Below are 16,179 nucleotides of genomic sequence, written 5' to 3' on the forward strand. Positions count from 1 at the left end.
CTCCTCTCCACTAATTCCTCGAGGAGGCCTTATTAGCAATCTCCTTTCCTCCCCTCTACCGTTGGATGATTCTGAAACTCTTTCTGCCTTCCCTCTTGCCCTTCCCCCGGGAGGTGGCGGCAACCCTGTACATACTAACATTGAATTTAAGGTCTTGAAAAACATAAAAGATGCAGCCACTAATTATGGTCTGCACTCACCTTACACTAGAGGCATACTTGATTCTTTGGTTTCTGGTAATACTGTCATGTTGCTCTATGATTGGAAAATGTTGTTTTCTATGCTCATGACCCCAGCACAATATGTTGTGTGGCAGTCTGAGTATGAAAAATGTGTTGATGTAGAAATACGGCGAGGTTTGCCGGCAGCAGTCACGGAAGGCCATCTTAAAGGGACAGGGCAATTTGCCACTTTAGTTCAACAACAGACTTGTCCCCGCCGTGCTTTTGCCATCATTCATATGTGTGCAATGAATGCTTTAAAACGGGTGGATGATACAGACTCACAATCCACCCAAGCCTTTTTAAAGGTAATGCAGAATCCTGATGAATCCTATGCCTCTTTCATTAGTCGCTTGCAAATTGCATTGGATCGTCAGATTGATAACGCTACTGCTAAACAGGAATTACTCATGAAATTGGCCTTTTCTAATGCTAATCATGACTGTCAAAAGATTTTGCAACCTGTTGCTAACAAGCCAGGGGTCACTTTGGCTGAGTTTCTTCAGCTTTGTAGAATTGTTGGCACAACCTCCCATAAAATGGATGCGCTTGCAGTGGCTATTTCTTCTTCTTTCCCTGCTTCTGCTTCTTCTCCTGACGCTTTTGCTTTAACTCGTAATGGCAACTGTTTCAATTGTGGCAAGCCTGGACATTTTAAAAATCAGTGTCGGATGCCGGGAGGAGGAGGGGCACCCCGCGGCCAAGCTAGGGGCCCTCTGCCTCCTGATTCTAAAGAAAAACCAAAAACCATCTGTCCTCGCTGTCGCAAAGGCTTTCACTGGGCTTCGCAGTGTCATAGTAACCCCCCCTCTGCTCAGCCTTCGGGAAACTAACTATGGGGCTTTCAGCTAGCCCCGCTACCAAGGCTGACCTCCCCACTACCACTTTCCCGGTAGTGTTATCTGAAGACCTTGTGTATGATGACCCTGGTGCTGTTGTAACGCTTCCTTTAACTGCAACTCTTTTAACACCCTTGCCTCCCTCATTGCCTATTCTGCTCATTCCCAATTCCACTCTTACCATAGAAGGTATCGTCGCTGCTCCTTATCTATATGACTCCTCTGCTCTCAATAATTTGGTTCTCGCTGCTATAGGGGATCGTTGTTTTTCCTTAAAAAAGGGGACCGTGGTCGCTACGCTTATCTCAATGCCACCTGCTGATCCGCTTTCCCTGTTTGCATTACAGCAACCTGTACACGCTTCTAAACCTACCCTGTCTGTTACCTTGAATGGTCACACTTTTGATGGCCTGATTGACACCGGTGCTGACGTTTCTGTCATCTGCTCTGCTGAGTGGCCACCTACTTGGTCTCTTACCGAGGCTGCCTCAGTGCAAGGCGTAGGCGGAGCTCAAGCCGCTAAGGTCAGCTCTAATTGGCTCTCTGCTTCTACTCCACATTCAACTATAACAGCATACCTTAAGCCTTATGTTCTTCCCCTGTACTGCAATCTGTGGGGACGTGATTTGCTTTCTCAGTTTCATGCCTATATTCCGCTACCCTAACACCTCTGTGTAAAATCTTTGCTTTCTTTCAATATGTCTATTGCATATGTCCATCATTACCTTTGCCGTTTGCTTATGATATATGGCTTCTATTGCTTGGATAAATTTTCTGGCAAAACCCATCTGTTCCAGTAGTAATAACATAAATCTCTAGTTCACATTATCAAATGCCTTTTGAGCATCTAGGAATATCAAAGCCATTTGCTTTTCAGGATGTGCCTCATAGTATTCCAAAGTATCCAGGATTACTCTCATATTGTCTCTAATTTGTCTCTTTGGCAGAAATCCATTTTGGTCTGGATGAATGAAATTATTTAAATATTTTTTAAGTCTTTCTGCTAAAATTGAAGCAAAGATTTTGTAGTCTGCATTTAATAAAGAAATAAGTCTATAGTTCTTAATTTGCAGTGGATCAGCCTCTTTTTTTGGAATAAGTGTAATATAAGCCTCTGACCATCTTCTTTGACATAGCTTCATTCATGACTTCTAATAATGGAATGCTCAATGTTTCTTGTAGTGTTTTATAGAATTCTGCCAGAAGCCCATCTGGACCTGGTGCTTTCCCATTATTTTGTTTCTTAAGAGCTTCAGTTAATTCCATCCTTGTTATATTGCTTTCTAGCATTTCTTCAGTCTCTTTAGATATCTTAGGTAGGTTAGCATTCTGTAAATACTCTTTGATTTTTTCCTCATCAATATTCTCTTGCTTATATAGTTGCCCATAGAAGTCTCAAATAATTTCCTTTTTCTCCTTATTACCATACCAAACTTGGCCTTGGTCATCTATTAACCGTGATATTTTCCTTGATTCTTTCTCCTTTCTCAATTTATATGCTAGCCATCTACCCGGTTTATTTGCATCTTCAAAATAATTCTGTTTAGCATTTCTAATTTTCTGTGCCAGTTTTCTCTATTAAACCCATTTTATGTTTAATTATGTCCAGTTTCAATTTAATATCTTTTTTCTGTGGCATTTTCTGTAATTCTTTTTCAAGTCTTTTATATTCGTCTTCCAAGGCTTTAGTGGCTTGCCTTTTCCTGATATTCTTTTTTCTTATGTAATCTATTATCAAACCTCTGGCATATGCCTTCATTGTATCCCAAACATTCTGCATTGAAGTATCTTCTTTTTTATTTTCTCTAAAGAAAAAAGCCAGTTCTTTCTCAATCCATTATGTAAAATCTTTTTCCTTTAAGATGGTATTATTTAACGTCCATCTCAATCTTTTTTTTTGTCCCTTCCATTTAATTGTCATTGGGCTATGGTCTGCCCAAGTACTTGTTTCAATATTTGTTTCTTGAATATTAGATATTAATTCTGTTGAGATGCAAATCATATCTAATCTGGACCATGATAAGTGTCTATTTGAATAGAAAGTGTATTGTTTAATTTTAGCATTTCTTTCTCTCCATATATCTTTTAAGGTTAATTCGTCTGTCATTTTAAAAAAGGATTTAGGGAGAATCTTTCTATTTTACTTTGTTGTTGTTGCTATATAGTCCAGTTTATTGTCCACAATTCCATTAAAGTCTCCCATCATAATTATATTAGCATAGTCCAGTCCAGTCATTTTCATGTGTAGTTTTTTATAGCATTCTTCTTGTTTATCATTCGGAGCATAAATTGCAATCAGGAGTGTTTTCATATTACTATCCATTATTTCCACCATTAATACTCTTCCATCTTCATCAGTATGAATCAATTTTGCTGGGGTAGCCTCTTTAATATATAAAACCACTCCTCTTTTCTTACATTGAGTCAAAGAAGTAAATATTTTCCCTAATTTTGGTTGTACTAACAATTGTTCATGTTGTTTTTTAATATGTACTTCTTGTAAACAAATTATGTCAAACTTTAATTTCCCTAATTTATGAAAAGTTTTCCTTCTTTTAACAGCTGAATTAAATCCATTTATATTCATTGTAATCAGTTTTTTCTCTTCCATGATTATATTTTGTATTTAGGTTTGGCAGCTCTCGTAGATCTTGGTTCACGTTGTTCTTTGATATCCACCTGTCCACCTACTGCGCCTTCTTCTTTTTCAGTCCCCATTTGTTCCTCTTGGAATTCAATTAATGAGACCTCTTTCTCTGTCTCTTCCTCTCTCCTTCCAAAAAATTCTGCGTAGAAAAGTTCTGCTTTCTCAATTGAATTAATTCTATGTCTCTGTTCTTGCCATGTAAACATTAGTCTTTCTGGAATCAGCCATCTATAATTCACCTCCTTTTTCAATAGCATTTTGGTCAAGAATCGATATTCTCTTCTCATCTCTCTCACTCTTCTGGGTATTTGTTTTAGAACCACAATCTCTTTGCCTTTGTATTTCAACGTCTTCTCTCTTGCCGCTTGTAATATTTGTGTTTTGATGGATTTTTTGGTAAATCTAATGTGGACTTCTCTTGGTAAGTTATTTCTCATCGCATATCTTGTGAAAACTCGGTATACCTCGTCTACTCCATCCATCATCTTTTCCTCTGTTATTTCCAAAGCATCAGCCAAGATTTCTATCATTATCGCAGCCAAATTTTGTCCTTTTTCTTCCTCTATATTTTGAAATCTGAGATAGAATTCTGACCCCTCCATCTCCCACTTCAGCATCCCACTTTTATCTTGTTCGACCACTGTTAATCTACTGTCAATATTTCCAATCTTTTCCTCTCTTTAACTTCTTCTTCAATTTTTTGGAATCTCTCATCATACTTCGCCATCATTTGTTGAATATTTTCCACTTTTTCATCGGTCTTCTCTATTCTTTGTTCAATAGTATCTGATTTTGTCTTGAGATCTTGGATTCCTTGCATAATCATCTGTAAAGTCACCTTTTCTTGTTCTTTATCTTGCTTTAACATTGTCTGGATTAAACATTGTCCTCCAGATGGTGGGGAGGCAGAAGTAGAGGTAGAGACGCCAGAAGGTATGAGTTTCCAACTCATTTTAAACGATTCGAGACCTTCAAATTCTTTTTAAACTTTAATCCAGTTGGTAGGGTAGCCAATTATAATCCAAAATGGAAAAGCCAATAGTAAAAAGCCCAATGGTAAAAAGGAAAAAAGAAAAAGAAAATTCTTCAGGTTCTTCTGGACCCTAATCCAATTATGAAATAATCCACAATAAAGGATAAAAATAAAAAGAAGAAAAAAGCCCAATGATAATAAAAAAAGAGAAGAAAAGAAAAGTTTCTTCAGGTTCTTCACACCTTAATCCAGTTGAGAAATCTCAATAGTAATAATAAAAACCAAAATAGTCCAAGAGCATGGATAGAAAAAGCAAAGATCCCAGTGAAAAAAGGGGAAAAAAAGAAAAGGAGAAATAATTCTGAGGCTTTCCCTTTAAAATAAAAAGCAAAAGTAAAAATATTGCTAAAATTAAAGTTTACAGAAAAGCTGGTAAGGAGGGGTAACACAGCTGAAAGAAGATAAGAAAACACACTGCCCTTTGTTTAATTGTCCAAGGCTCTTATTATGACTCTCTTCTCCACAAGCTTCAAAGCTAAGCCTCAAGTGTTAAACTGTTGATAGAAGTCCAGATGAACACCTGTAATAATATTCTGCCGCGCTCTTCCCTCTATCTTATCACGTTGAAATGTCCTTGAGAAGGAGTCTTTCACAGTTCTCTCCACTCCAAATGAAATATTTTTCAAGCCTCTAGTTGGCAGTGTTACAAAGTTTCTTAGTTCTCACTTTCCCCCTCCTCCCAGCAAAACGTAATTTAGATTTTTAAAAAGAAATATATACAACACCTGTCAAAACGCGTGATGTGTTCTGGCCACCTCAGGCTGAACTGAGCACAGTCCACATGCAGCCAGTTGGCGCGCCAAAGTCTACGACCAGTAGAAATGACGCTCATCACGTGACGGCAGGAGCCCTCCACCCAAGTACCTGGAAGCTCTGGGAAGAGGTACCTGGGTGCAGCCAGGATCATGAGAAAATATATACATACATATATATATATATAAAAGGTAGCCAAAGGGAGCCTCTAGTCTAAAAAAAGTTAAGAAGTCAAGAAGGAGAATAAAAAAGTAAATATATATATATAAAGGAAAATTCAGTCCGGTTAACTGCTAAGTCACGATAAAGTCCGGTAAGAAAGAAAAAAAAAGTAAGGAAAAAAAAAACCTCATTTTGACGTCTCTCTTTAAAAGTCGCCGCTTATTCAATTTTGTCAAAAATCTCACAGGTTTCTTCTTATATTCAGAGTGTCCTTTCAAGTCTCAGAGTGTTAAGAAAAATAAAAAGGATTCTCACCCAGCCGACACACTTTCTCTTTCAGCCTCTTCCTTTCCGGAGCTGTCCCGACTTCAGCAACTTTGGGGCTGCCTCTCCGCCGCCGGCAAAAAGGACTTCTCCTGGATCAACCAGGGACTTTGCGGTGTCCCTGGGATCCACAGGATATACCCTTCATGATCACCGTCTCTATGGGACGGTTCAGGTCCATTTGGACCGGCCAGGGGCGAAGGTATCGGCTGCAATCTTAGAGCTCAATTGCAGACCATACTGTCGCGACGCCAGCTCCTCCCCTCTCCAAAATGGGGCACAGTATATTTAACATGACTTGCTTAGCAATGGAAATTTTGGGGTCAATTGTGGCTATAAGTCGAGGGCTACCTGCATTTGCATTCTCATTGTCATTTTTTTTATTATTCAAATTTATATAATCATCCTTTCTCATATATGTGATTCTTGACAGCTCACAAGTAAAACTAATACAAAAAAAAAAGTAATATTATACAACTATTTGAAAACAGGAAAAAATATGAAAGCATACAAAAATCATGACAGAATACATAAAACAGCCAAGGCAATGCCATTCATCAAAACATTTACTATAGTCATAGTACCAGCATCATTAACTCCTTGCTCTCCATGCTTAGGGTCTTCAGAATCTTGTGAAAAGTCAGCAAGGTGAAGGTCAGTATGATCTGGGGAGGGGGAATCATGTTCCATAGGGGAGGTGCCACAAGACACCTCCTGCCAGACAATACTATAGCTGATGGGACATGCAATATGCCCCTCTTCCTAGACTGGATGGGATGGATAGATGTAATTGCGGAGAGGCAGTCTGTCAAGTAATCTGATCCCATGCCTTTCTTATATAGAAGCCAAACTAGATCATATTTTAAAGGTTAGGATATAATTGTTTACATGCACAAATTCTCCTAATACTTATATGTACTTGAAAGAAAACTAGGTTTAATCCCAAACCATCTGCTTAAGGCACAGGTGACAAACTCATGACATGTGATGACCCAGAGTCTATCAGAAATATAACAAAATCCAAAACGTAACTAAAAGTCCTTTAATGCCTTCAATTTGGCTTCACTGTTTAATTGTTCACAATGGAGGAGTAAACTATTTTCAAAATAACATTTAAAAGGCAAGAAACACAGCTCACATTCAAAGAGCCGATTAACGAAGCAAAAACCAAAAACAAACCGCATTGATAAAGTTCCTCAACAGATCAGGATAGATAATTGCCAGGTTCAGGAAGATAACCAGGGACAGTCCGTTGGGACAGTCCTTTGGAAGAACGCCAACAAAACACTAATTTGTCTCAGTGTCTGTTAGCACACAGGTCCAACCTTTTAAGCAGATCTCACACCTACAACCCATGAAGAGGATCATGGCCCTCACCTCCTGAGTAGACCACATTTTACCCTGATCCTCTCCTCCCTGCGTGCCTTAGGATGGATAGAGGATGGGCCTGGGTCCGCCTCTGACTGCTCAGCCAGCCTCTGCCCTTCCCCAGCCTCCTCCACCAACTCTGGAACCACATTTCCACTCCCTGTTGGCTGTTCCTCCTCTTCATCAGAGTCAGTCTCCACCAGGGGCAGGATACGATGTCACATTGCTTTATGATCGTGACATTTTCCCCCATTACAGAAAGGTCTTCTGTCTAACTTCTAATAGTAAAGAGCTTTAAAATTTAGGATCATACCCCCCCCATCTTTTTGTTAAATACAGTATCTAATACCAGCTTTCATTGGCTAACAGTAGCCCTGCTGGATCACACAGAAAATCCTGTCTAGTCTTGTTTTTTATAGTAACTGAGTAGAAGCTTGATTAAACAAAGTGGAAATGAAGGCAGATTGTGAGGGATTTTTTTTTTTTAATATTAAGAGGCACAGTATACAAATTATGATTTGAGTTTGGGGAGAATATGTACATTTAATTTTCTGAAAGTTCCACTGCCATAAATAATTGAGAGTTTGTTAGCATATGTTATTTTACATGCATTTAATAAACCAGTACTCTTTAAATAAAATAAAAGTAAAAATAAGTGGTCTGCTTTTTGAGAACAGAACTCCTTCCCCTGTCATTAAGGCAAAGCAGGTCATTAATTCCTTGGAAGGTCAAAATGCTACTCTCTTGTATATAATGTTTCTTGTGTTCAGTTTAGGCAACATTCAATAAATAACTTTAAATTTTGTATATGTAAAAAAGATTTTACAAAAAGTTTAACATTTACAAAAAAGATTTTTTTCCCCTAATATTAGCCTGGGGTGGATTGATAAAAAAGCACTTAGTATGGTTAAATCAGGGGTCTTTAAACTTGTCAGGTTTAAGACTTGTGGACTCCCAGAATTCCTCCTCCACTCATGTTAACTCAGAAATTCTGGGAGTTAAAGTCCACAAGTCTTAAACTTGCCAAGTTTGAAGACTCTTGGTTTAAATGTTCTCTTCAACAAACATAAGCTACTTCTATTTTTTAAAATGTTTGTTAAATATTTTAAATAAGATAGTGGCAACCTAATTTTATGATTTCTATATTCATCTTATTAGCTATATTTAAACAGAAAAAAAAATATTACATTCTAAATGCACTGGCTCAGGAGTTTCAAACTCATAGAACATAGGCCAAATTGGTCCTTCAAATAATTTTCTACAGCCTGTGACAGTACTTTAAAAATTAATAACCCAATATGGCATGCTTAGCAAGTCAAATCTACACCCAAAGGCAGCAATGCTCCCTTATTAACAAGTAAAGTGAAAGAGCAATCAAAATCATCAATCTGTTACACTCCTACGCATACAGTGAATGAAGCATCTCGTATTGTTTTGGGTCCCAGGTGAGCTGGCATTTTCTGGTTCACTCCCTCATCTCTATTTATCTGACCAACTAATTTATGTTTGCCAGGCAACAGGAAAAAATGTACAAGACTATGGCATTTACTGGGTTCATTTAAAAGTTGATGTCCACAGCTCCAAGCTGAGAAGAAAGTGTGTCCTAATACAAAACATGGGCCCGACAGGCAGAGAGATGATTCAACTCCGAGCTTTGCATTAAGGCACTGGCCAGAACTTTAGCCTGCTCCTTATTACTTGCCTTTTACTAGCACCCTCATACCACCATGTCTACTTCAGCTTTATTCCCAACATTGGTACCTCCTGCCTGGGTGCCTCAGGTGAAAAAGAGGCTCTACAGTGACAGGACCCATGAAACCCAGTGCAGAGTGATGACACAAACTCAGCTGTTAGGAAGTACCCTATCTGGGGTTACAATGAACCCATTTTATAATGAGGTTCTTGATGCAAAACTAGCTATCCATCATACCAAATTCCACTGGCAACAACAATCTAAACTATCATTGCATTGCTATCACCATGGTTGAAGTGACTAAAGTAGCTGAACAACACACAGAATAAAAAGTACTGCAATCTCTCAACTGTTTTCATTTCTCTTTTCTGAATCATTTCTAATATTACAATATTTTATTTAATATAAGGAGCCACTGGATACATATACATTATCCCAGTTGTGGCTGGTTATTTCATAAATGTATTTACTGTATGCTGTATTTACACGAGTCTCATGTTTCATTTTATTGTTGCCAAATTTAAAGTTTGCTTTAGGCTTTCCTAAAATAGTTATCACAAATTTAACTACCAAACCCAAAGCAATGGAACTGAAGTAAATCACTGCCAATAGTTTCCAATACAGTAATACTTAAGACTATCAAAAAGAAAAAAGGAAAAAAATTCCTTGGATCCAGAAAGATGTATAGAATAATCCATTATGAAATGAACTTTCAATAAACATATCTTTAATTACAAGGTTCTTGAATTCTCTTCTGTATTACCAATTTTTTTTGAGCAAAGCAAATTTCCATACTGATACTAATTTTCAAATGCCTTATGAAAACAATTATATCAACTAACAAATATTAAACAAGTTCCTTAAAAATTGATTTTAAAAAACCAACTGCAATAACCACTATAAAAAACGTTGGATATTTTTCCTGATCTTATATTTGCCAACTTTTTTTTATAAAGATAAAAATCCAATAAATAAATGTTGCACCAATAATCTGTAATTTTATTAAATGTATTCCGACACCTACTGAATATATTTTTTCCTCAAGTTTACGAAAAGGAAAACTGAGGGAGAAGAGAAATCAAGAGCCAAATTTTGCTTTCACTTAGGAAACCCAAAGCAAATTAATTTTGCCCTTTGGATGCTTTGAATTCCTGGAGACACAAATTGTTATAACTGAAAAGCATAAAATTGTACTTCATCATCTCTTTATCCTTCAGAGTATATATCTTTAAATATAATCTGTACATTTGAAAAAAAAAACATTGCTTATGGTTTTTTTTTTAGAATTTCAAGACTATAGTATTGCAATGATAAGTAACAACATGTGAAGAAGATCCATTTTTTTAAATAAAGTGCTGATTTTGGAATATATTATAACTAATGGTTGGCAAGTTCCTGTAGTACAGCGTGGGAAGATCAATACAAAAGGAATAACAACACAGAGCTGGAGTATTTTTAAGAGCAATCGCACTTGGTGTAAATTGATTCATTTAATAGTTCCTCTCCTCTTTCCATTGTGTCTATTAATTTCACCACTTCTTACTCTTTGCCTCCCCCCACCCAACCTTTTACTTTGGTTAGCATTCGGAGCAATTGTCCCATTATCTGTCTTGTCTTTTTCCCCAAGTTGTTTTTTCAACGTTGAAACAGACTTTCTTTCATTAAACCAGGCGACATCTATTCCTACAAACTGGAGGGAAAAGGGCGAGGGGGGGGGGAGGAATAGCTTTAATTTTGTTCAGTGTAATATTTGCAAGAGAAGAAACGCGGATTCTTGTACCCCCGCTTGCACAAGTTGCCCGAAACAAACCCTACAAATCACTATTAACACCCGAGACAGCACCCCCCCACGCTCTCCCCACACGTTGAAGGGCCTGTATTATATCCCTCAGCCATTCAACGCGAAATTGCTTCTCCTCCTTCTCCCTCGACCTGTGGAGACTGGTCGAGGCCCTCAGGATCAGCCCCTGACTCTGAATGAGGAAAAAAAGGCCTCTTCTCCCCATTCACCCCCGCGCCCCCTCCCCTCCCCCCACAGTCAGCGTGAGGCAGATTCAAACTGGAAGAGAGCGAGCCCTCCTCTCTTCCACCGTTTTCTCCCGCCCGCTCCGCTCTTCTCCCGAGGGCCACCCCACTCTTCTCCACCCCCCGCCGAAATTTGCCTCTGCGGTCCTGTGTGGGACCCCACTTGGCCACGGGGCTCTTCTGGCCACTCACCCAGCCCCTCTTGTTGCGGCCCTTCAAACCTCCCTCCGGCCGCGCTCCTCACCACCTCGCCGCCGCCATGTTAGGATCTGGTGCAGACGGACTGCGTCAGTGGAGGAGGAGGGGACGAAGCGGGAAACCCGGGGCGGCTGGAGGCTGGCGCGGGCAGAGGAAGGGAGCGCGCGCGAGTGCACGCGTGTAGGCGCTTTGGCAAGGCAGGCAAAGGTCGCCGCTCCACAGCTCGGCCTTTTTTTTTTTTTTTGGAGTGGGGGGGTCACCCCTCTTGGGAACTCAGCCTCTGCTCTGCCTTTGGCGGGCTCCGAGCCTGACTTCTGTTGTCGGAATCGGCGGCGAAGGAAACGAAGGGATGCCCTTCGCCCGCCTTTCTGTTTCTGCGACCAGTAAACCTATTTCCTAAGGCATTTTTAAGAGGAGCGTTTCAAGCCGCCCTGTCCCATTGACAAGGCCGATAAACCGAGACATGACAGCGCTCTTATTTCCAGTCTACGCCACGTCTAGGTTTGTTAATGTAGGAAAACGGTGTCATACATAACACTTTGCAGAAGGATCAAGCTATACAGGACCTGGAGGCGATATTTCGACACCGTTGACAGCAGTTATTCATAATTAAGGCTTATGGTCCTTCCTTTTGATGTGCATTTATTGTTACTGATTCTGATCACCCTTTCTACTATTTCCAAAATTCCCCTTTCACGCGCCGATGTGTGTCGTATGTAATTTTCCAATAACTAGTTAAGTCCAGTTTGTCCTACAGAATGCGAACCTTAAATTCCATCTCTGCTAAAGTTGAAATAATCTCCCAACTTTTTGGTGAATCACTTTGTATTATAGATATAACAACAATAATAAATAGTACATAATTATTAATTTAAATAGTTTTTATATCCCTATAAGCCGCCTTTGGTCGCCATGTGCGAATAGGCGGCAATATACGTATTCTAATAAATTTATTCAACTTTTTATCCCGCCCAATTTACGATCCCGTGAGGGTCATAGCAATCAGAGAAATTACTGTACGATACAATTACTGTACGATACGGCACAGGCAGAAGTAGAAACTGGCCTTTATTTATTTAACATCACCAATATCTGAATTCCCGCCTCCGAGACCGAAGCGTCCCCCCGTTTTTAAAGACTACAATTCCCGAAAGGTAGCGAGCGTGGTCGGCGAGGCATGCCGGGAAATGGAGGACAGGACCAGATTCTTTGAGCGGGCATTGAGAACAGACGGTTACGGAAGCCGAGGAAGTACGATTCAGTTCGCTTTTGGAAAACGGCCGGCTACGCTACGGGGACGGAATTCTCCAGGCGCTTTTTGTACCTCAGGTGGGATTCCGCCGGAGGCTTTCAGGGATGAAAGGAGCAACAGGGATGGCTTTTGTAGCACGTGACCTTCGAGGAGGAGCCGGCGGCGGGTCATGCGTGGGGCGGCTCCCTTGCTAACCGGTAGCATGGCCGTCCGGAGGGCACCGCGTGGGTTTAGTTCGCTCCTGGAGAAAGAGGAGGGCTGCTGTATCTTGCATCCCACGGAGGGGAGAATTTCAGCGGTTTGTGCAGAGTTCAGCTAGGTATTGATTTCCAGATCTAAGGCAGCTCCCGTGATCAGACGTGCTTCTTTACACGCGAAGTCGACTATATCGTGTCAGAAGGTCGTATCCCGGCTTCTGCGTGATTTCCATCGCCAAAGGTGGTTTCTAACTGCTTAGCTTACAGAGAGTGCTGCATTCTCCTTTTTGGGATTCTTATGCCTACCTTAAATGTGTGTCTTTGTTAATGACGTTGCAGTTGTGTGAAAAGATGTTGGTTCAGATGCTGTCTTGTCTTTTTCGTGTTATGCTTCCTTGTTGAAATTCCAGCTTTTGGAAAAGAGATGTACTGCCTTCATGAAATGGTACTCACTACACTTGCAGATTGTGTACTTATTGGAAGAATAAAATTTTCAAACATTTGGAAAGTAAACAGGTTTTTTTAAAATTTTATTTTATTTTATAAAAAATAAAATACGAACCAGGGAGAATCTCAGAGAAACTTTGTGGAGCTTAATATTGAAACTATGTCAGAAATGTAAATCATATGTTTACAATAATTGGTGTAATATGAATGCTATTACAAAAATATTGAATATGCTCACTCTTGATGAATTGTTTTTATGCAGTTTTCATGAAATGAAGATGATTTTCTTTTAAGACATTGACATTAACAGAAACACAAGCTATTAATTCCCTAGCCTAGGGTTTTATAAGTTTTACGTTTTTCTAAAATCCAGTCATCACTTCGGAAATGCATATTCACATTTTTTTTTGGTGCTGTTATGGTTCTATGTTTAAGTAAGGGTATCCTTTTGGCTTGCCTTGGAGCCACAGTGAGTGAAGAGAAATTGTCTATATGTAGTACAGTTAATATATATGTGTGTATAAAGTTAAAAGTTTATGATCTTGTGCTGCCGCAGGCAGATAACGGGTTGGACACGTCTGGGTTGGACACATCTGCTTTAAATCAAAGAAATGGCCAAACTAATATTTTTCTCTTGATTTTCTTAATTATGACAAATGTCTCCTGCTCTTATATACCAGAGCTATGCATCATTCTCAATTTGTAGACATAAGCAGCCACCTGCAGTTCTTTAAAATAGCCATGCTTATTTTATTCATTTAAAAAAAATGTAATTGGAGGAACTGGACTTTATCCATCCTGCAGTAAGATGGTCTTTTTTGGTAATGATCTCTTGGAGTTCACTTCAGCCAAGAAAATCTGATTTAAATGCACATTTCTGAATATAAGGTCCATTTGCACAACATGGAAAGTTGGGTTACTTTTGAATTTGGCATACCTTTCAAATCTGAACTTTGCATCAAGTTGTAGCTAAAACAAATCAGGGTACAGGTAGTCCTCGAGATATAACGGGAACTCAAATTTATGACACGTCCCCCAAAAGCTACTTACAACTTTGTTTTTAAGTTACAGCTGCTGCAGTTCCCCTGTGGTCATTCACTCTTAAAATTGACCACAGGAATACTGCAGCATCCCCTGGCTCATCCCGTCCCAATCTGGCCCTATGGAGACCCCACAGGCCTTGTGCCTACTCCTCACATGCCCTCACCCATCGCACAGTTACCTTTTGAAGATCTCTGGAGGGAAGGAGTCAGGCCATGCACCCCGGGCCACATGGCTCCCTCATGGAAGTTGCCACCTTTTTGGTAATTTGGATCCAGAAGAAATACATTTTTGGAGTTAAATATGACAGGTTGAAGAAGATGGAAAACAGGGCTGATCCAATGGTGCCACCAGTTTCCCATTTGTTTTCAATCTTCACACAAAAATGAGGTATATGGAATGGTAAACAAAGATACTACCCCCATTTAAGTATCACAAATACTTTATTTCTTTTAAAAACTGGATAAGAAACAAAGCAGAAATGTTGACTGGGATGTTGTATAAGATGAGATCAATCTTGCAACAGGATTGCCCTACATTTGCTGGATTGACTGGCGTGAACAACCAGATTAGTATTTCGTTAATAGTTCTCACCCCAATAGGTTCTATGTGTAATGCAAACCTGCCCTTTAAGCTTTCTGATTGATGCTTCCATTTGTTTCTGGGAGTTAGATGATATATGTTTTTCCTCAGGTCAGCCAAACTCTTGTAATAATGGGAGAAAGGCAAAGAGGATGGCATTAAATTAATTAAACAGTTAACTTTTACCCAAATCCTCACAGTAAAATTACTACCTCCAGTATTCAAATAACTTTTTTTTTACTTTGGCTTTTAAAATTCCATATTTTCTAATCAAGTTTGCATTATTGTTTCTTATATTTGGTTTTGTGATGAGTTGTTTTATTTTTTCAGTTTTACCACAGTTCTGAATTAATTTCACATATATATTTTTCTTATGGCAGATATTTTAATTGTACTACTTTTTATTATCCTGGGCATCTTCTTGAATGTTATTTTGTAAGTTGTGGAAGCCTGACTGATGCAGCACCCCATATGTTGAATCAATAATGATAATAATGATACGTCTTATAAAAAATTCAGACTTTGTTCTACATAATAAGAAGGGCTGTGTCAATTGATGGAGGAAAATAGAATCCATCATAGGCCTCCATTTGGAATATCTAGAATGAGATAAGGGAACAAACAGAGTAACAGGGACATAGGAATATAATTGCATGGTTGTCCATGGTTAGAGGTCATGACAAGTTAGGGTCAATTTCCAAATTATGCTAAACTTCCTAAATTCCTCCTCACTGCTATGCCAGAACAAGCATAAGAATAGGAGGAAAACAAAGTGTGTGAATGCTATGGTTTCTTACTATAGTTTTTATAGGTGGTCTGAATAAGAGTAACTTGTATTTAATTAAAACATGGGGGGGGAGTTATTAATTAAAATTATCTTGGCAGACAAATACTTTTGCATTCTTATTCTTCCTACAGTCACTTCATGTTATATGGTAAAGGAAACACAATGTTTTATATCTGCAGATGATATTTCTTTTTCTAATCTATGCATGTGTAGTCAGAAATGAAGAGAGAAATTCTGGATGCCCTTGGAAGAAGAAGCCCATCCAAATGACAAATATGCTTTGCCTAAGACGTTTTTATCCAATTGCAACAAGACGTTTTAACTGTCGAACTTGGAGCAGTGACACTTTGTTGAACCAACTCGATAACTTTACAAATGAACACCAAGTGTTCAGTCTTGTTTCCAAGAACAGAGCCAGACTCTCCGAAAAACATGTGAAAAGTGCAATTAAGAAACTTGTGCAAGTTCAAAAGACGAGGCCTTGGTCCTCAGAAACTATGGATTATATAAGAAGTCATTCTCAGTTTTTTGTACTTCGCATCTTGGCAGAAAATAAGATTGAATGTATGGATGATGAAGCATTAGTGGATGTGTTATATAGTATGCTCTG

The 16,179-nt window shown here is 39.0% G+C and overlaps 2 protein-coding genes across 6 annotated transcripts in view; one reads left to right on the top strand and one right to left on the bottom strand.

Moving 5' to 3' along the window:
- Positions 1-11,355, bottom strand: part of PPIG (peptidylprolyl isomerase G) — a 52,497-nt gene extending 41,142 nt beyond the window's left edge. The window contains exon 1 of the mRNA XM_026697088.2: positions 11,258-11,355. The gene's annotated coding sequence lies outside the window, so the exon portion shown is untranslated. The remainder of the gene's footprint in view (positions 1-11,257) is intronic.
- Positions 11,356-12,437: 1,082 nt separating this feature from the next.
- Positions 12,438-16,179, top strand: part of FASTKD1 (FASTK mitochondrial RNA regulator 1) — a 32,968-nt gene continuing 29,226 nt past the window's right edge. Inside the window, exons 1-2 of one of the 5 annotated variants that reach the window (XM_087919980.1) lie at positions 12,438-12,592; positions 15,783-16,179. In XM_087919980.1, the coding sequence (XP_087776106.1) occupies positions 12,451-12,592; positions 15,783-16,179 (539 nt within the window). In that variant the 5' untranslated portion in view covers positions 12,438-12,450. Of the gene's footprint in view, positions 12,954-15,782 lie in introns of all 5 variants that reach the window. The other 4 variants (XM_087919981.1, XM_026697089.2, XM_026697091.2 and 1 more) reach the window with 4 other exon arrangements.

This window comes from Pseudonaja textilis, chromosome 1 (genome assembly GCF_049901715.1).
Source record: "Pseudonaja textilis isolate UNSWEBS1 chromosome 1, rPseTex1.2, whole genome shotgun sequence".
NCBI lineage: Eukaryota > Metazoa > Chordata > Lepidosauria > Squamata > Elapidae > Pseudonaja > Pseudonaja textilis.